Source organism: Acinonyx jubatus, chromosome D3 (genome assembly GCF_027475565.1).
Source record: "Acinonyx jubatus isolate Ajub_Pintada_27869175 chromosome D3, VMU_Ajub_asm_v1.0, whole genome shotgun sequence".
NCBI classification, from domain to species: domain Eukaryota; kingdom Metazoa; phylum Chordata; class Mammalia; order Carnivora; family Felidae; genus Acinonyx; species Acinonyx jubatus.
In genome coordinates, this window is record NC_069392.1 from 15,835,603 (window position 1) to 15,856,970 (window position 21,368).

Sequence of the window (21,368 nt, forward strand, 5' to 3'; positions counted from 1 at the left end):
TCATTCTATACATGGGGAGGCTGCCAATTAATAAATGGCTCCTGTTGGTCTTCACAGAGAGCTGGAGTGAGTGTGGAGGTTGACTGATGCATCCGACAGAATTCCCAGGGTGAGATCACAAAGCAGGGCAGCATGACCTCCCGAGAGAGGGGTAGAAGGAGGCCCTCTCCACAAAAAGGAGGCACTCACCCACATGTGGACATGTACCTCATACACACTGCCGCATCCCTAGAAGCCGTTAGTCATGGGCGGAGAGGATACCCATCACCCAGGGCGGCTGCCCACAGTGGTCGGCACCCTGGACAAGAACACCAGGACCGGTGAAGGGCAGGGCCCAGGGAACAGAAAGGCTCTTGTGCTCAGACAGACGTGCACAGAGCCCACCGCTGCCCCACACACCCATCTTTGTCGCTTTGGTAATGGACCCGCAGGAGCGGTGGGTCAGCGAGCATTCACTTCTTACCAGCAGGTGAAAGTTCTGCTTTCTGATGCCCCAAACTACTTCCCAATCAATATCAGGTCCATTTCCTGCGGCAACTCAGACCTTTCACCCTGGCCCAGTGGCAAGGGCTGACATGACAGCGCTGGCTCACTGGACCCCAGGGACAGCTCCCTACATGTGCACTGTGGGGCAGCAAAGTGAATTGACACCCAGAGTCACGCTGCTCTATTCAAAATCTGACTCTGCCACTCACTGAGCCTCAGTCTCCTCATCTGTATAATGGGGATAACTCTCAACCTACTTTAAAGAGTTCGTGTGAGATTAAATGAGCTTATCTCGTGGCACAGTGTCTGGCACATTACAAGGGTTCAGTAAATGTCAACCATTACTATTATCATTACCATTTTTATCATCACTACCCATGCAATAGTGTAAATAGCACATTCCTCGCAGGTCTAATACAGTTGCTTGAAATAGTAAAACTCAGGGGGCTGAAAGTGCTCTCTGCTATTACTCACATTAAAACAAATATTGATTATTCACAAAAATGGGCAAGAGGGATTGAAATCCCAAAATAAATCTTCCTTTTTGTTTTAGTGTTTATTTATTGTTGAGAGAGAGAGAGAGAGAGAGAGAGAGAGAGAGAGAGAGAGCACGAGCACGCACAAGCTGGTGAGGGGAGAGAGAGAGGGAGACACAGAATCCAAAGCAGGCTCCAGGCTCTGGGCTGTCAGCACAGAGCCCGAGGCAGGTCTCAAACTCACAAACCGCAAGATCATGACCCGAGCCAAAGTTGGACGCTTGACTGACTGAGCCACCCAGGTGCCCCAGAAATAAATCTTTTTTGTTTGTTTGTTTGTTTTTTTAAAGTTTGAGAGAGAGAGCGCAATAGGGGGAGGGGGAGAGACAGATTGAGAGAATCCCAAGTAGGCTCCATGCTGTCAGCACAGTGCTCAACACGGGGCTCGAACATGACCTGAGCCGAAACCAAGAGTTGGACACTTAACCAATGGAGCCACCCAGGCACCCCCAGAAATAAATCTTTTTTAAGATATTACTTTTGCCTAAAGATTTTAATCAAGTTCTGCAGCTCTCACTAGCCTATTTTCCACCTAAAATCTAGCCAAAACACACACACACACACACACACACACACACACACACACACACACACACACAGTTTTTCTTTTCAATCTGAGATGAAATGGGTTGCTTGGTGTGGCCTTGGGTTGTCTTTGCTACTTCCTTATTCCTGACATCACTCTGGTGGGTAGGCTAGAGAAGACCCAAACTACCTGAGGGAGGGATGGTCCATAGACGGGGTCCTTGGTCCTTTAGTAATCAGGAGGTACTCACATGTCACTCAGTTACACACTGACCTGGGACAGGGATGACAGATGAGGTCACAACTATCTGCACCTGAGTACAGAACCAGCCCCTTTTAGAAGAACCAAGACAGGGGGTACGGGATCTTGGGGTGGGAAGTGGCCCCAAAACTTCGATGACACATGGAGGACAGGATCCAGCTGTGTTCAATGTTTAAGGTGCGCTGCTATGGGGACAAAAGCTGATTGCTTATTCACCAACCCCCGCTCCAAAAAAAAGTGTTTCTAGGTCACTCATTAATGGGGCCAAGAATCCAGGGGACGTGCGCCCCCCGCCCACCTGCACTCACGGGAGACAGCGAGACGCCCTCCTTGTCCCTGAGGCCCAACTCCCTCCTTCTATTTTGATAGCTGTTTTGATGCTTGACAAATGTTCACTGTTTAGAAGTTCTAAGTACAGCAATTAAGAGCTCTTCAGAAGCAAGGTGCTAAAGAAAATCTTTTTTTTTTTTTTTAAGAATAAAAATCACACCTAAAAAAAGCTACGGTAAGAATGCTGATTCTGAACCCAACTTGTACCAATAATCCCACAGCAGGAATGTGATTGGAGGACAAGGCTGGGGGTGGAGGGCAGAAAGGTCAACACAGCTTTCTGGAACTTCCCTGGTCTTCAACCAGTCTGCACATTAGAATCATGTGGAAAGCTTTTATAAAGTACCGATGTCGGGATGCCTGGGTGGGTCAGTCAGTTAAGCGTCCGACTTTGGCTCAGGTCATGATCTCACGGTTCACAAGTTCGAGCCCCCTGTCGGGCTATGTGCTGACAGCTCAGAGCCTGGAGCCTGCTTCCGAGTCTGTGCCTCCCTCTCTCTCTGCCCCTCCCCCGCTCACATTCTGTCTCTCTCCCTAAAATAAACATAAATAAATAAAAAATTTAAAAAATAAAGTACCGATGTAGGGTAGTGGAAATACTCCATGTGATAGTACTATAATGGTGGATACATGTCGTTACACATTTGTCCAAGCCCACAAAATGCACACCACTAAGAGTGAACCCTAAGGTAAACCATGGACTTTGGGTGATGGTGACATGTCAGTGTAGATTCATCAACTGTAAAAAGAGCACCCCTCTTGGTGTGGGATGTTGATGATGAGGGACACTGTGCATATTTGGGGGCAAGGGGTAAATGGGAAATCTCTGTACCTCTTGTTAACATTGTTGTGAACCTAAACTTGCTCTTAAAAAAATAGTCTTTAAAAAACAAAAACAAAAACAAAAAAAACCCCTGATGTCCAGGGCCCAACCAGACCAATTAAGCCAGAGACTACCTGGGAGTAGGGCCTGGGCAGCACTTTTGTCAAGCTCTCCTGTGATTCTAATGTACAGAGAGGATTGAGAATCATGATGCTAATTAATAAGAATGGACCTGTGATTTAGGGTCTAGGTTTTTAAGACTCATAGTATGACTGTCCCCAACAACTGGCTCCAGGTGGCATTTCTGGCCAGGCCATTTTGTATTGGTGCCTTTTGGTCACTCTTTGAGTGGGAACACAGTTTTGAAGTTAATCATGGTGGGCTATCAATTTCAAAACAATGCACAAATTTCAGACACTGATTTAAGACTATTCCTACCCCCATTTTTAATAAGTCAATTGCAATATACCATTTCCATGAATTACTTCTGTAAAAGAAATATACTAGAGACAAGTATGGCTCAACATATTTGTATTCTATTTATTTTTCATGTAGACACCTAGTTAAGAAAGTCAGAAGTCCTGCCCTCAAACAACTAACACTGTAGGAGAGAGAATTAATGTCACTATTTGTCATCACTAATAGTGCTCATTTATTGAGCACTTAACTATGCATCAGACACTAGATACTTTACAGATTACCTCACTGAACTCACTCAACAATCCAAAGAGGTGGGCATTGTCATCCCATGGCAATGAGGCAAAGGAATAGCTGACCCTATGGCCTCTATGTGCTCCTACCCCATCAGGATGATGTGGGCACAGGTGTGGTGCAGGAGAGCTGGGTTTTGGTTCAAAGTTGGGCTCTGGAACCCAACAGCCATGGGTTCAAATCCCAACTCCGCTACTACTCGGCTGGACAGCCCCGGACAAACCCAAGAAAAGCAATCTGAGAAAACAGCTGCGTAGACCCTGAGAGCTCACAGAAGAAAGGGAAATGGATCACTCAGGGAAGGTAACATCTATCCGTGACTGGCTGTGTGCAATCCTGGGAAGGCAAATCCAAGGCTGAGCCCAGGACAGTCCGGGTGCCCAAGAACATCCATTCAGGTTAGACCACAGCCACCCCCCAAAACAGCTCAACGCACACACAAAAGCAACTCTTCCTCCCTTGTTTGGCAGCTCAGGGGGGTAATTACATAGGAAACAGTACAGACTTTAGAGGCCCGGGCTGGTTCATGCTCCGGGCTCGATGAGATGCAGTACAATGAGGATGCTAATAAAAGAACATGCAGCCTGCCCACACATTGCTTGCCTACTCCTCCTGGCCACATCTCGGATACACAGCCAGTTATACCCATGGAGAGAAAAGGCACTTCTGAGCAGCGGGTGCACGCAGCCACCCACCCACACACAGCAGTGCTGTCTCTTCAAACATGAAGCCAAGTTTGGGTTTTCCTCTTTTTTCCAGCTTCTATTTTCTAGAAAAATTTACTCTGAAATCAACATCTCGTCCTGATATACACATCTGCTTTATAATTATAGAGGCACAAAGAGTATTAGCAGAGGTAATGGTGTATGACACACAGAGGGACGGTCGGGCTTGGTCGTTTCTGCTGCAGCAAAAAGAATATTTTCTTAAAATGTGTTAGATGTGACCTAAAAATTGCTTTCCATGTAACTTGAACATTTAAGTACCAATGATAAAAAGAAGTTTTCCCGATGTCTATAATAATCCACAGAACTCAAAAAAAATTCCTCAATACGCTACCAAGAGAATGCTTCATATCAAAAGAAAATACAATCTGTACTTCCATCCTAAAGAAAGTATATGTATTGAGTACTCTCTCATCACTGCTGTAATAATTAAGGTCATGCATAAGCATCAAGCCATCCATTTATTCGCCTAAGAATAGGATCCTAAGACCATAGAAGATGCCACCAGATCACTGAGAGCATAGATCACAAATCACAGATATTCTTGAGATAACCAAGAATGGATACTTGAGTCTAAACCGAGGGGATTCAAAATTAGCTCAGCTGAGGGCCCTACCTTAATTGTGGCCAACAGCACTAAAAATACATGCAACTGCAAGATGTAATATGGTGCAAAAAATAAAACACTCATCAGCATTCTGTTCCAAAAATATATTGGCTTTTAAGATTGAGCATTCTGAAATTTATGAACTAACTTTATAAGCCCATTCCAAAATACACAAGCAGTGTCCGTCATGAACACTTGGAAATATTAAAAATATTGTTCTACTAAAGTTTCAGAGTCTAGCTGGCTTTGGGGTGCTCCCACCAACCCACACACATCACATATGCGCGCACGCATGCGCACACACACACACACACACACACACACACACACACACCAGAGCAGTGGTCTCCAGTTGGATTAGAGCATTTGCTTTGGAATGATTAATAGGTAACTCAAGAATCATTTATGGGGCACCTGGGTGGCTCAGTCGGTTAAGCGTCCAACTTCAGCTCAGGTCACGATCTCACGTTTGTGGCTTTGAGCCCCACGTCGGGCTCTGTGCTGACGGCTCAGAGCCCGGAGCCCGCTTCGAATTCTGTGTCTCCCTCTCTCTCTGCCCCTCCCCCACTGGCACTCTGTCCCTCTCTCTCTCAAAAAAATTTAAAAAAAACATAAAAAAAAGAATCATTTATTAAAAATCACATTATTAATGAAAGTGTAGACTCATGATTTCCAATACAGTCTCCACCTCTAAGCCAGCGCTAGCTCTGTGGGTCACCATCACTGACAGACTTCCACCTCCTCCCTGGATGGCTGCAGTGACCTAACTAACCTCCTCGAGTCCAATTCTTGTTGCCCTTCCATCCACCACACAGCGGTCAATGAGAACCACATCTACCATGTCCCTACTCCAAACCCAAACCTGAAGACCTGTCTTACCTCAACTTTGACCCCACTTCCCATGCATCCCGAAGCTCCAACTACCCCACTGGGCTCTGTGCTCACTGGACACCCACAGGCTAGTCCCGGCCTCAGGCACCAGCATGGTCATAGAACCCCTATCCCGGGTTCTAATTTCTTCACAGCCCTCACCATCATCTGAAAATCTTTTATGAACTTATTTATCCTCTGTCTCCCCCAACAGAATGCTAGCTTCTTGATAGCAAGGACCTTGTCTGTCAGTTACGCCATAAGCCCTAGAACATATTTGTGGAGGGAACCAATGCGTGAATGAAGGGTATGCCAAATATTTCTGCGCACCAGGCAGCCTCAGTTTAAAGGTTACAGTGGCCAAGAGAATCCAAACAAGTCCACCGAATTAACGCTGGCACGATAAAGCTTTCTGGCCCTCGCTCGGGAGATGCCCAGACACGCTGGTTCCAGGACAGCAGTGTCACGATGACACACACACTGTCCCCTCCAGGGGACACTCAAACACTGGAAGGGGCGGGGAGTGCATGACACCCAGGTTGGGCACAGCACCAAGTTCCAGACTCCACTGGAAACCGGATCCGACCAGAAGCCTTGAGCACGTCTTAGGGAAGGAACTGGTTTAGCCAACACATCACGGACTCCATTCAGAGTAAAAAAAATTGGATGGAGATATTAGGACATCTGTCAGGCACCCCACGTGGAGCCTGATTCTCTCAATGGGCAGAAACCAGCAAGATGTCTTTATAAACTCAAGCAGGGAAGAAAGGAGAATTGAAAGTATTCCTAGGCCCATCCTCATCCCCAAAATAACAAGACTACAAAATGGACACTCGCTCCTCTCCAGGTGCTAACACTACATGCTTTGTGTGTCCCTAGCAGGTGGGCGCTGTAACAACTCCCACTTTATATACGTAAGGGAATTGATGCTGGGAGAATTTAAATGGCCTCATTCACACAGGTGGTGAGCGGCAGAGCCTAGAACCCACATCTACCTGATTCCAAAGCCCGGACTTCTAATGAGTGTACCACAGTCTGTCCCCCGAAATAAAGAATATTTATATCAACTCTAAAGTTAAACGTGGGAAAAGTTGGCCATTCTCTGCCACACGCAAGGTGTGAACTTTAGTAAGTGACCCAAGCTCCATGACCAGTATCTGTATCTGTAAAAGATTGGGTGGCTGAAATTAAACGAGTTTGTCAAGCACTTGGAATAGTGTGTGGCACAGTGAATTCTCAGTCAGATCCACTTTCTCACCTTTATTATTAGGCTAGCCTGCAGGTCCCGCATAATCCAGGGAAATCATGAGTGTTAGAGGCAGAAGAGCGCAGTGGTTCTGGAGGCAGCCAGCTATGGGTCTAAGTCTTAGATGTGTTACTACCTGCAAGACCTCAGGAAAACACCTTACCCCGGCTGAGCCTCAGTGTCCTCATCTGTAAAATGGGGATCACACCTGCTGCCTCACAGAGTCATGGCAAGACTGTGAAGACTTTGTGAGCTAATGCATGTAAATGCATTCAGCATAGCTCTGGGCACACAAGAAGTGCTCGATAGAGGACAGCATCCATTAGCACTTGTATAAACTGTGCAGAAGGAATTGGCATAATCCCTGGCTACTTTAGTGTAATTCAATTTGAAAAATGTTCTTTGAAGACCTTCCAAGGGCAAGGCACTTTTTCAGGCAAAAGGTGGAAGACATGGTCCCTGTCCTCAATGAGCACTGAGCAATGTGACCAGGCACAGGGGACAAGAAGGAGGTACGAATGAAAAAGGAAGGCTGGGGGTCTTGGCATACCAGGCTTGAATACCAAGTTCTGGAGTGGCCATTAATTCTGTGCACATTGTGATGCCACTGAAGGTCTGAGCAGGAGAATGACATCATCCAACTTGTGCTTTGGAAGAATTCCATCCTCTGTGAAGAATGGATCATCAGATCTGGGAAAACTGGAGGCAGAGGAATCGGTTAGGAGACTACTGCAATAGTCCAAGCAAAATTCCATGAGGGGTGACGGTAAGGACAGAAAGACAGGCACAGATCCAAGTATCATCCTAGAGGTGTAACTTAGAGGACTTGGCAAATGATGGGCTGGTGAGGGAGATGGAACAGATCTCTTGTCTACAAGGCTAGAAAAAGTGGTAGTTTCTCAAATGAAATGAGAGAACCAAAACTGGCACCTACTGGCTTACTGAGTGAGCACACAAGTCTGTCTGTGTTGGGAGGGAACAGAGTACAGGGATGTTGAGAAACTGGTAGAACGTCCTGGCAATAATGAACACAGGACATTCTGGGAGGAAGGCCACGGGGAAAGAAGAGTGTAAGTCAAGGAACTGAATGAGATCATCAAGACCAGGCTAAAAAGGTTAACTGAGGATGGAACTTGAGACAGTGCAACATTTCAAGGACCTGGGACAGACGATGACAGCCAAGAAGCAGTGAGATTGGCAGTCAGAGAGGTAGGAGGGAAAACCGAGTTTCCATGACGCAGAAGTGAAGCCGGCAGAAAGTTTCAGGACACGTGCGGTAACTGACGATATCATGTGGCACGGTGGGGATTACTGGCTTTGGTGGTTGAGTGCAATCCATGGCTTCTCAGGTAGTAATTCTGTAAGGTTGTAGAGACTGGAAAAGAGGCACAGAGTGCAGGCTATTCTTCCAGGAAGCTGGTCAGAGAAAGGAAGGTGACAGAGGTCAGGAGACAAAAGACAAGGAAAACAGAGAGAACGGAGAGAAATTCACTTAGGCGAGGGAAGAAGTGCCAAACTGGCGCAGAGCTTGGGAACACACAGCACCATTTAGTCAATTACTGTCTTCTTAAGGGATCCGAGGCAACCATGCAAATTAGCATGTGTAGGCCAGCAAAAAACGCACTTGACAGATCTTTTGGAGTCTAATCTTCAGAATTGGGCTAGGCTCGTTTGGATTACATTTCCTAAAGGTATCTTTAAGACAAACAAGAAGGCGGCAGAATGGTCCTGCCAGGCCCACGAGGCAAGCACGCACAGTCTAAATAGAGAACAGAATAAGGCAAGTAGAACAAGATGTGCTTGACTAAAGGAAAGAAGAAATGGAGTGAGTGAGAGGACAGAACCCAACTCAACAAACAGAGGTGAACATCAGATATCCGGTCTGGATGACAGTGGAATAGAAACAACACAGGGCACTTGAGGGCAGGAACCACGGGCAGGAGCTAGTTACGGTTTTTGAAACTTGGGAAGCACAGAGGATGCACACCTTTGTGTACCAGAGCGCATTCTGTTATTGTCGCTATTTTTTTTTTTTTTTTTTAATCAAAACACAGACGAGGCTCTTTGCAAGGGATCTGGAGGTAGCACACACAATAATAAACAGCCCCGGGCCGGATGTGGAAAGGAAGATAGTTTTTAAGGGAAGACTCCCCACCATCCTAAGTATTTCAGTAAAAAGGAAGTAGGACTGTTTGGAGCATTCAGGCCATCTTCCCCTGGAATAAGCCATCGCCAAGATAAATGACAGAAGGTGGCAGAAAGTACAAAACATAGATTTGCATAGACATGGATCACAGAGTCACCAATAAATTGAAAGCTGCAGCCACAAAAATGATTTGGACCGATTCACCAAATGCTTATTGAGCATCTTGTATATGATCGGCCTGAAGACATGGTGGAGAGCAAGGTCAATGCAATTCCCTGTGAATTGCTTACACTCAAGCAAAGAAGAACTTTCAGGGAGAGAGTATATCTGCATGTGTTTATGTACACGTACACACACACACACACACACCAGGGAAGAGTCTCAAAATGAGAGGAAGAAGAAATTAAAAAAAAAAAAAAAATCCAAGAGCTACATAGTCTACCTACTCAAAAAATTTGCAGAGATTGAAAACAAAATCCAGCAATTAGTCTGCTTGCCAGCTCTCATTCTGCCCTGACTCCAACCCCATTGCCCATATCATTCCCCACACTGGGCCTCCACTTCCGACAAGCACGTAAACCTGGGGACCCCACACAAATCTCCTAATTTCTCCTTTGGGCAGCACTGATACTTGGCAGCACAGCACAGTGTTTAAGAGACTCTGGAGCTGCCACATTATCTGGGTTCAACTTCCACCTGAGCAACTCAGAGCTGCCTGACCTTGGGGTAAATCGCTTAATCTCTCCGTGCCTCAGTTTCCTTACATGTAAAATGGGAATGATGACAGATCCTTCCTTGTAGGCCATCGTGCAGTTTAAATGAGTTAATCTGTGTAAAATACTTAAAATAGAGCCTGGAACAGAGTTGGTGCCCTATAAGGACAAGCTGTTGTTACCACTTGACCCACTTGAAATGTTCTCTACATTTCTCTCCCCTCATCCAAATCCACTGGTTTAAAAAGTCAGATATTTTACATCCCATTAGTGGGCTCACACGCTCAGTTTCCAACACAGGCATTTACTGAGGATCTACCATGTCCTGTGCTCCAGGAGAACTGGGATCAATCAGACCCAGTCCTGCTCTTGAGATCACAGTCAACTTGGGGAAACGGACAGACATTCCAATGAAGATCGTTACCGTAACTTGGCAAGAACTATGAACAGGCATTACCCATTAAGCGTCTCCCACAATGGAGGCTGCCCTTCTCTCTTGACTCCTAAAGCAGTCAGGTATCCCATCTGTACCATGATATTCTGCAGGAAAGGTGTTTGCTCTGTGTCCCCTAGACTATTTCACACATATGTGCCTTGACTTGTTCAACTTGATAGAAAGGAACCCGTTCTGGGACTGGGCCTCCTGATTCTGTCCCCCAGTCCACTCCATCCCCACAACTACCTCTTACCTACAGGTATCTGGCAAATGCATATTAACCTGTGGTTGGTTAGGATGTTTAAGCTTCTCTAGCATTAAACTTCCAGGGCCTGGGAAGCTGGGTTTCTGCTCTGGCATGACCAGACTACTTAATATTGCTGAGTTCCTTCCATATCCTCTCAGTATAAAGAGGACACTATGCATCTACAGACTAACAAATTAGTAATAACAAAAATAATAGTAAATGTTTACTGAGACTTTTCCATGTTCCAAGTACTAGATCAAGTGCTTCTGTATTTCACATAATCCTCCCGAAAGCCCTAAGACAAAGGGAACATTATTATTCCACCTTTGCTGTAGAGGAAACAGACATGCAAAGAGGTCCCGATGGAGCAAGGAAGAGGCACCAAAACCTGGTTCTCTGAAAATCTGGGAAGGTAATGGTGGGAAGCCATTTCTCGTTCCTCTAAGCGTTTAGATGGCTGGCACCAAAATGAAACTTCAGATCACCCAGAAGGAAAGTAAAGAGCCCAGAGCCAAAAGGAAGCGAGAGCCCCTTCCTAAAAACAGCCTATTCAGGCACTGGCATCCCACAGATTTCAGCCTCCCTGACATCTCTTTGCTCCTCTAAGATTTCAAAGTTCTCCAAAAGCATCAAACCAGCATGTGTAAACTAGCACAAAATATAAAACCAACTGGCTTTTTCCTTCTAGAGTTTATACTGAAGGTTTGAAGAAATGCACTGTTTCAGCAAATGAGGCAGTATTTCAGATCTAGGAGGAAGAAGGGATCTAAAGACATATACCCCATGCTGACAAGGGAGGGAGGGAGAACTGGGATGCATTTTATTTTTAAACCTTTAACATATATCTTTAACATATTGTAAAATTCAAGCAAACAGAGGCTCAGAGAAACATCCAAGCATTCAGAGCTTGGGGATGTGACTTGGGTTATCGTCAGTTAAAAAGAAAAAGAGGCACGAGGACAGACACTCCCTCACTCTCCAGCACCAGTTTCGCCAGAATCCCACCCCAGAGACAACCAAAACTAATCCTGTGGAACCTCTCCTGCTCCCTCCACTCAAGCTGCGAGGAACGCCCACGATCCCTCAGACACAGAACGCTGAGATCAAGATTCTTGCTAAGTCTAAAATAATGATGCACTCAATGCGCCTGGCTTAAAAACTGTCTGGTCCCAGAAAAGGATCCTAAAAAGCGACCAACGATCACAGCAATTAAAACCACTCTCACCACCGGAGTCTTCATGAAAACTCCTCATTCATTCAGCTCCTCCTCTGAACATTTCATGCAATTCACCAGTAACAGATCTGGGGTCAATTTACCCAGCCGCCACAGAGCAGCATCTGCTATTTCCCCGGTGGTGTGAAGAGTGAGTAGCGGCACAGGTAATCCCTGTGTGTAAATAAAAACCTGTGATGCTGAAAACAGGGGTGGGGAGAAGGAGGAACTCGGGAAGAAACAGCAGGTCCCTGGTGGCAGTGGTGGGACCCCCCAGAAAATGCCTCCTCCCACCTCTCAGTGTATTTGTATATATGTCCCCAGCACTGCAGGAGCTTCTAATTAATTTCATCACTGCCTCTTTTATGGAATTTCCACATAATGATAATGTGATCTGTCCAGGGTCACCCACACCCAACAGGTGGAGCGAACTCCTAAAATGATGCTATGGGTTTCACCCACAGGGCTGCCCGCGGCAAGAAGAGCCCAATCCAACAGCGAGATCACACTAAAAGACACGAGATGAAAGAAAATCTTTCTGATACCAACCCCAAACTGCCATGGAAAAGACATTAAAGTTCCCCAAAGACAGGAATACTCCAACCCCATCTTCCAGATGAGACATACACGAATTCATGTGCAGGCACTTTTTTTTTTTTCTTTTTTTCTTTTTTAGGAGAATCTTATTAAGCATTCTGTTGGGGCATGAACAGAAGCTCGTTTTATGCTCTAGAGATGTACCGTGAACTATCAAAGGTGAAATAGCCGATCTTCAAATACAATGAGCAGTAGAAACGTGATCAGGGGGGTGGGGGGTCGGAGGGGGAAGAATCATGAGCAAATTAAACCAACAAATATTTATCGAGTGCCTGGGCCTGGAGACTGAGATGTCCCCGTCAGAGAGCTCCCTTAACTGAGCTCTCCATGAGAAGCAGATGCAAATTCAGGCTTCCAGAACCATAAGCCATTAATCACACACCGCTTCAGATTAATTGCAATGCCTAAGATCCCCCACATCATTCTGCCCTTTTGCCCCCAAAATCGAATTCCCTCAAGTCCTCCCTAATTTTTCAGATCGATCACTAGTACCCCAAGCAAGCTTTCACCATGAGCCAGCCAGCCCACTGCTAACCAGAACTAGAACTCTCCCCACATCTCCCTCCATCCCGATCTGTGACCTTCAGCGTGCCGCGTGCGTCGACGTTAAGCTGCCCCCCAGCCACACGTTCTTTACCATCAGGCCTCCACCTCTGCCCTGCTCTTCAGATGCCCTGCTGGGCTATTTCAAATCCATCTGATGGCGCATTCAACAGCTAGTGAGCTCTCTGCCTCTCCTCCTACCATCCAGATTGTCTTGGGCTGCAGAGCAAATTAGTCGGAAAGGCACGGCCGACGCCACCAAAATCTAACCCCAAATATTTAGCCGGCGCCCCGGGGAAGGAGGAAAGTAGGACCATGGCGGCATCTTTCAACATAAAAATCTCTCTCCAATTGAATCACAACCCACAACCCTATTTCATATCGAGTGCCCAATTCTCCACAATGGTCTGAGATCTTTTGAGGAACGCTAGTGTCAAAATAGCACCCATGGGGAGATACCATCCAAGAACCAACACATGCTTTCAAATCGATATCTTAACTACAAGCACAACAAATCAGGAATGGATGCTGCCAAGGAGAAAATAAAATTCCGCTTGTCTCCTAAGTGGGCAGCAACTAATTACCTAACATGACCCCAAGAGCCTCCAAGTGAGAAAGCCAGGGCATCGGGGGAATAACACAGCTAGTCCAAAACCTTCCCAAGGAACTCGTGCCTCTGAACGCAGAATGTCATCGGATCACAGAATGAAGCAAGACACTGAGCTCCGACATCCACAGAAGCTACTGAATTTGAGAGAAATTCCAGGAGGCTGGGAGCCAGGACCCTACGGTCCTGAGTGCAGTGTTAATGCGTTTTTCACGAGCTTTTTCAAGAACGGAGAAGAGACCTATCATGTCAAGAGGTTTACAGTGATGTTTATACTTCCATTTTCTAGTCTCTTGGTTTGTTTGGTTTTTTTCCCCTAAGAAGCCCAATTTCTGTGAATCAATGACTCGGCGACATCATACTCCCTCCCGGTGGCTCACGGTAACGGGGCTCTCTCTGGTAACCAGCGCTCCGCCAGCTCAAAAAGGCTCAGCTGCCAGATCCCTGATCTTGCAGCAGACTTCGAGCGGAGCCGAGCACCATCTATCTGTTAGAGCTTGGGTACAGCCACTTGCAGCTCAGCTAAGCCATCATAAACCTTTAGCTTATGAGATCTCGCTCAATACAGCCAAGATAGCAACCTCCACCCACCCACCTGAGAGGGAGACGGATGCACAGAAGGATAAATAGACGGACAGCTCACTTGAACCCTGCATAGTTTCTCCTTCCACCAAGCATTTGCACTGCTAGGTAATCCCCCACTATTTCCTCTCCTCTAAAGAAGACCAAACACTGAAAAACTAACCCAAAGTACCCAATTGACAATTATGATGCTAGGGAGAGGAAGAGGGACCTGAAACACAGCAAAATGAGAATATGAACATTCTGCCCCACCAAAGCCCAGACAGGTAAACTGCTCCCCCAATGCAGGCTGATTAACGGCTTCCCTTCACTGCACTCCCCCCACCCCGCCACCTCCCCCCCACCACCTTTGCATCAGTGCAGGTCCTCAGAAAGTCAAATTTTCACTTACTCAGATCTACCAAGAATTCCCAGTGCCTTGCTATACGAAAACCCCACAAACGGCAGTTCTTCGCCCGAGAAACCGGAGAGGTTCAGCTGGCGCGGAGAGGATGAAACCCACGAATTCTTCTCTGGTTCATCAAAATTGGAGGTGTCATCATCAGACTTGAGGGTGGGAACGAAGGGGGGAGGAGCTGGTTAAAGGAAAACAAGAAGAGGGGGAGAGAAAAATTCAGACGGATTCGACACTGTTGCGGAGAAAATCGTCTTACTCCTTCAGCGGCTCCCGATGGCACTGCAGCGCCTGCTTTCAATCTAGCTCACACAGGCAGACCCAGCCTTGGCTCTTACAGCAACAAGAGATTAACCCCTTCTCTGCCAACATGGCCACCAACCGGCAGTTAGGCTGCCTTCCCCGCTGGGGTAAAACTGAAGGAGAAACTCAAACAGGTCACTTGCTGGAACAAAAGCACTTGGGGAACTCATGTGAGCAAGTGGCTCCTTCGTGAGATTTCCAGAACGCTTCGACAGAGCGTCAGGCTGGCAGGTGCCAGCATGCCAGCTGACCTACACCTATTTGTTTGCTCTCCTGGACAGCTCTAAGTCATTAATATTTAATGTTACCCACTGAAATAAGATGGCATGTATACATTTCGTGGGCTAACCGGGATGAGAGGAAGGAGCAGGAGAGGGGATCTGGGAGGTGTGTAACTCATGTTAGGGTAGCACTGCAGTCTAGCTCATTCATATCCAGAGGAGTATGCTCGGAGCTCTTATCAACCACTTTTTTTTTTTTTTAGTTCATTATCCCTCCTCCCCACCTCAATCATGCTGCCCGAATCCACCGCAGTTTAATCAGCATAATGAAACACCAGCCAAATAAAGTTCTTCCCGATGATTTACAGCACCCCTGTGCGCTGATGGTGTAAATGCACCGATGGGCATCGGCGTCCTACCTCGTTAAGGCATGACTCCCAGCTAGGGGCATCTTACATCTTCTCCACTTCCTGCAGACCTACTAAGCTCTCTCGGCCAGGGACGGGGGACACTCGCCCATCAGTCACCAGGAAGCTGCCCATTGTGGTGGGCTCCGGGGGGTGGAGCGGGCCAGAAGCGTTACCATGGCTGCAGGCTGAGGCGTCAGTGGCGAACCGGCCGGTTGAGTTGGCAAGCCAGGCATCACAGCCCCCGCAGTGCAGGCTTCATGCTCCCCACTCTGTGCGTGCTCTGGCTGTAACCCCACCTGGCCGCCTGCGTGGCAGGGGCCAATGCTGATCCAAGTGACAGAGCCGCATGAGTCACTGCCGGAGCTCGCTACAGCGCCCCCTAGGACAGTTGTCACAGTCCAGGCTTCCTTTTTAACCCCTCGTTTTCTGAACTAAGCTGTGCACCAGACAGGAGCAGCAGTCTTGTTTTCAGCTTACAGACCCAAGAGAATCTGTTTCCAAAGTACCCCAATGACAACAATATCGGAAGCAATGCCGGGGAGCAGATGGGAGTGGTGAGGGCTTGCGGGGAGGGGGTCAGGAAAGGAAGCCTCCACCAGGAGGTCTGGCTGCTCCTGGAAAGTGCCCAGGGGCATTCGCTGAGCTTCAGGTACACCCGAGATGAGGCTGGAGACTGAAAACATAGAAGGCACTACCAGAAAATTATTTAACACCTCCAAGCTCTCAAGAGAATTTAAATCTTCCCTGTTAGCATCAGAATCTACTTGCTTAATACTTTAAAAATTAGCTGATGGAAAGAAAAATTACACTGAATGCTTCAGCCCACATCCCATGTGTACTTCCATCAATATAGCCTCAAATCCAACCTGATTTCAATTACCTCATATATTTTTTTTAAGCAAAAAGAAAAAGAATGGAAATTACATTTCATAAGGATCAGAAAGAGAAGTTTTCCATGCCAAAAAACTTCAGATAAAGACTGAGGAAATATATGGAGATTCACAGATGATACTGACATGGAAGCATTGTCATTAATGGCACCTTACTTTAAAATCTGAGTGGGTTCCGCCTGGGTGGCTCGGTTGGTTGGGCAGCCAACTTCGGCTCAGGTCATGATCTTGCGGTCCATGAGCTCGAGCCCCACGTCAGGCTCTGTGCTGACGGCTCAGAGCCTGGAGCCTGCTTCAGATTCTGTGTGCCCCCTCTCTCTCTGCCCCTTTCCCACTCGTGCTCTGTCTCACTCTCTCAAAAATGAATGTTAAAAAAATTTTTTTTTTAATCTGAGTGGGTTCAAATCTCAGCTCCACCACTTGTCGGCTCTGTGACTTTGGGAAAGTCACTTAACCTCTCTGAGCCTCATTTTCAACATAGAGACAACTTGCTCAAAGGGCTGTTGGGAGGTTTAAATGAAAAAACTCTGTATAAAGTGTTTGGTGTATTTCTTTGCATTCAGTAAACACTCTGTAAAGATCACCTGCTATTGTCGTTATTGCACACACGAGATACACGTTCATGACAGATCCTGCGGTTATTGAAGGCTAGCGAGATACAGCACAATCTGTGTTGCAAATTCTTCTTCCCTGGGCAAATGACACACACACTCATGTGGATGTTTGTGTTTATCATATCATTTCATTCCTAACAGAAGTTTAATTCCCTTTCCACTATATACTAATTTATCTTTGGGAGACTAAAATAGAATTCCATTTCTGAGTGAGGAGTATGATTAATATAGGGGTAGGAGCCACCCTCTGTGAAATAATTATGATTTAGAAATTCTGTACCATAAAATAAGATTTCTCTTAAAAACTCCATCATGCTCAAAGCTAGCCCATATGGTCGAGATTAGAAAAAGGGCCAATCTTCAATAAAAGGAAGGAGAAGTCAACATGAAATATACCAGATGGTAACAGGTGAGATAGTCACAAGACAGATTAAAAGCTAGGGATATAAAGCTCTAGACAGGTAGTCAGTTTGAGTACAACAGGAAAGTCTGAAAAGGAGGGCTTATAAGGGCCACACTTAGGCAAGAAAAGAGCCAGAGCCTCAAGCCAAAAAGAAACGAGCAAATTGGAAATTATCTACCCACCAGAAAGTGACAAGGATGTTTCCCCTTGACCAAGATCCTTTAGGGGGAAAGAAATAAACTGGCTATTAAAACTGTAATCCCAGGTAGGATGTCTGTATTTATAGTATCCTGTATAGTTTGGGAACTACAAAACAAGAGATTAACACCAATACTGGCCCAGGATCACTGAGCCCTGAGGGCAATGGTAGACACAACAGGAGAACAACTTGTGGGGACACTCACAATCCAGGGCGCGCGCGCGCCCACACACACACACAGTCCCTGCTAGAAATGAGTTTACGATAAAAAAGTAAAAACCAACAACTACATATATTGAGGAAAAAGAAACCACCCAAACCACCACAAAAGAGCATCCTCACATATAAGAAATGAGAAAATCAGCCCTGCAAAAACTGCAGATAAAACACAATCTGAAATGGGCCATAAAATAAATTTATTACCAAGGCAGATGAGTAGAAACTCCAATAAAAGAATAGGATACTCTCAAAAAAGGACCACATACATTTAAAAGGAACCAAATAGAAACTTAAAAAATGAAAGTTATTGAATTCAAAGTTAAAACTCACTGAATGCATTAAATAGACGATTAGACACAGCCTAAGAGAAAAGTAGTGAATTAGCAGTTTGACCTGAAGAAATCACATAGACCCACGCTTTTCAAAGTGTGATCTGCAGACTGGCAACATCAGCATCACCTGGGACTTGGTTAGAACTACAGATTCTCTGGTTCTGCCCCCACATCCACTGAGGCAGAACCTATGTAATAACAAGATCTGCGGGTGGAGAAGTGCCAACAAAGAGACAAGACGCGAGAGATCAAGAGACAAAGAATGAGAAGGTTCAATACATGTCTTAACAGGTGCACCAGAAAGAGTAAAGTAGCTCAAAGTCTGGATGCCACATTTTGAAAGGATTCTGTAAAACTTGGTCAACTCTAACGACGACAAAGTATGTGACCACATCTGTCGTGGGGGTCTAATCCTCCTTTCATGTACCTTATAGGAAATGTTCCCTTTTTAAAAAAAAATTTTTTTTGATGTTTATTTATTTTTCAAAGAGAGAGAGAGAGAGAGAGAGAGAGAGCATGAGTAGGGAAGGGGCAGAGAAGGAGACACAGAATCCGAAGCAAGCTCTAGGCTCCAAGCTGTCAGCACAGAGCCCGACATGAAGCTCGAACCCATGAGCTGTGAGATCACGACCTGACCCAAAGTCAGATGCTTCACCGACTGAGCCACCCAGGCACCCCTGGAAATGTTCCTTTTTTGATTTCCATAAAATGTAATTTTTTTTCTTAAAAAAGGTATTAATAGGTCACTGGATTTGAGTCTATGTTGATGGAGGTACATATTACATCTGAGAACATAGTATAGTGCCAGGCACACAGTAGGTGCTGAACAGGTATATAATTAAATAACTAGAAAATGAATCTTGGAAAGAGAGCACCTAGCATAATACAGGCTACAAAGAAGTTATTTGATATTTGAGTTAAATGAAGAGGCTTTAAAAGTGGAGATTTTTCTGTCTGAAAAATATGTTAATGAGTGCCTATAGTAACATTTTCTGATACTATATTATGAAATCATCATCTCACCCCCCCATACCCACCACATTCAATAATGACAAATCAGAAGTCATATATTAAGATCAACTGTTCATTGGCAAAAGCCATTAAGGAAAAAAAAAAAAACTTTTCCTATATATTTTAAAAAATAAATCAGCCTGTGCATGAGGTCTCATCAGGGCACTTTCCCTGTAGTGGCAAGGGCTATGCAAGCAAGTTCTGGAGTGTTCCCCCACCCCCACCCCCAATTATAAGATAGATGGCAGAACAAGGTCTTCAGAAACAAAGAGCTATTTTAGGAGCTTTAGTTAATCTCTCTCCTATAAATTCTCTCTCTTTTCTTTAATCCTGACATTCATTAGAAGCTTTTGGGGGAAAAAAATTGAAATGCCTTCAAATTAAAAACAAAACAAAACAAAACAAAAGGCAAATAACAAGGAAAAGAGAACCAAATGGATTTGTCCTGTTAGACCTACTTATTTCTAACATAGTCCACCGAGCTCCATTTACCCCATTCCCACCTTTAATTTTCCAGGATACCATGCAAGCAACAATATTACAAATATAAGGGATTATCTAATTTTGGTATAGTGTTTAGTGCCTGCTTTCCCCACTGGAACACGAGCTCCATGAGGGGGAAGACAATGTCGTGCTCACGATTACACACCCAACACCTGGCTGTCCTTATTCAATGTTCAATATCTGTTCGGTTAAAGGAACGAATGATTAACAAGAACCCTAGATGTGTGGTAATTTCTTAAGCCTAATGGGCTATTTCATGCAAGTGCCGCTTTAGGAAACCTAGAGCACCCAATTTAGTCATGAAGAATTGGCACGTTAAAAAACAAGTATGACAACAAAAATCTGAACTAGATATAGCTCATGAAACTCCTATGACTTTTAATCATCACTGTGAGTTACACACACTGGTGAATTGTGTGTGGCAGAAGCAGAAGATGAATAATGGCCAACGTGGTGTCATAAAAGACAAAGGCACATAAATAAGTATTGCGTAATGATATAATGAAGCAGGACTGTGCCTGGAACACAGTGGGCATTCGACATTAAATCAAAAACATTTTCAACTTTGTTCTATCTACCATGATGTCCCACACCTTAAGAAAAAAAAAAAAGGTAATTCATTTATTAGATGCCACGTTCAAAACTAAAAGGAAGACGACCAGAAAATTAGCCATCTTCCAATTCCTTAAAATCTGAAGTACCAATGCGATCGCACTTACCCATGGTACAAAGGCAGAGAACTGCAAAGTATGTGAAGAGGAGGCTATTTATGTCATTTAGAGGTCAAGGTGTGGGTATGAAAAGCAGAGATATATAAATGGAGCGCTGGCAAGTTCTGCAGAAGGGGATACAGTGAATTTTGTGTGTTCCTGTGGGAAAGTGTCATGGAGGTGATTGAATGTCAAGAGTTGGTTAAAAGGGATCTTGGCGGGCTGGAGTGGGGAAGAGTACCGCTTTAGAAAAGCCACAGAGCACCAGCCGGAGAAAGACCTGGGTGATGAGGCTGGGAACGAAGTGAAAGTGAAATCTTGGCTGGACCTTGAAGCGGGGGAACCCTGGATCGGATTGACAGAAAGGATTATCAGAGAGAGTTTTAGAGCACTGGGTGGGTGATAGTGCCAGAGACCGATACCATCGCTGCAGGAGCAATGGTTGGAAGAGGTCGATGCTAGAAACCTCTTAAGGACAAGTCTACAATAGTCAACATGACAAATTCTACACTAAGGAAGTGATAACAGAAACAGAGAGGATGTGGATTAACAGCAGACAGGCTACAGAAAGAAGTGGCAAAATGTGACAACTGACACAAGAGCAGAGCTTTTAGGAATATCAATGACCAACTCTTAGGATGTGAACAACTCCAGGAGAAAAAGGTTCCAATGGTAAGAAGAGCAATATCCATTATCATCAGGTCATGGGAATGAGCCAACAGACAAGTTAGGGGATAGACAAATAGAGCTAGTTACTAAATATATGTTAGTAATTCAGCCCCATCAGAACAGACTCTATTCCCTAGAGCCTCGGGCAAGTCCCCTATTTCCTCCCCAGTGGGTAGGAAGTGGTCAGGTATAGCTCCTACAAGCAACACGTTGTGGAAGAAATACAAAAGGAAGACAAACTAGATCCAGTTTCCAATAGACTCAAGTAAATAAGAACTTCTCCC

The 21,368-nt window shown here is 45.4% G+C and overlaps 1 protein-coding gene across 20 annotated transcripts in view; it reads right to left on the bottom strand.

Annotated features, from left to right (window-relative positions):
* The window catches only part of CIT (citron rho-interacting serine/threonine kinase), a 166,409-nt gene that overhangs the window by 91,612 nt on the left and 53,429 nt on the right, over window positions 1-21,368 (bottom strand). For 17 of the 20 annotated variants that reach the window (XM_053206540.1, XM_027043931.2, XM_027043924.2 and 14 more), the window contains exon 10: window positions 14,597-14,780. In XM_053206540.1, coding sequence (XP_053062515.1) covers window positions 14,597-14,780 — 184 coding nt within the window. Of the gene's footprint in view, window positions 1-7,671; window positions 7,821-14,596; window positions 15,188-15,542; window positions 15,956-21,368 lie in introns of those variants that run through there. The other 3 variants (XM_053206549.1, XM_053206548.1, XM_027043932.2) reach the window with 3 other exon arrangements.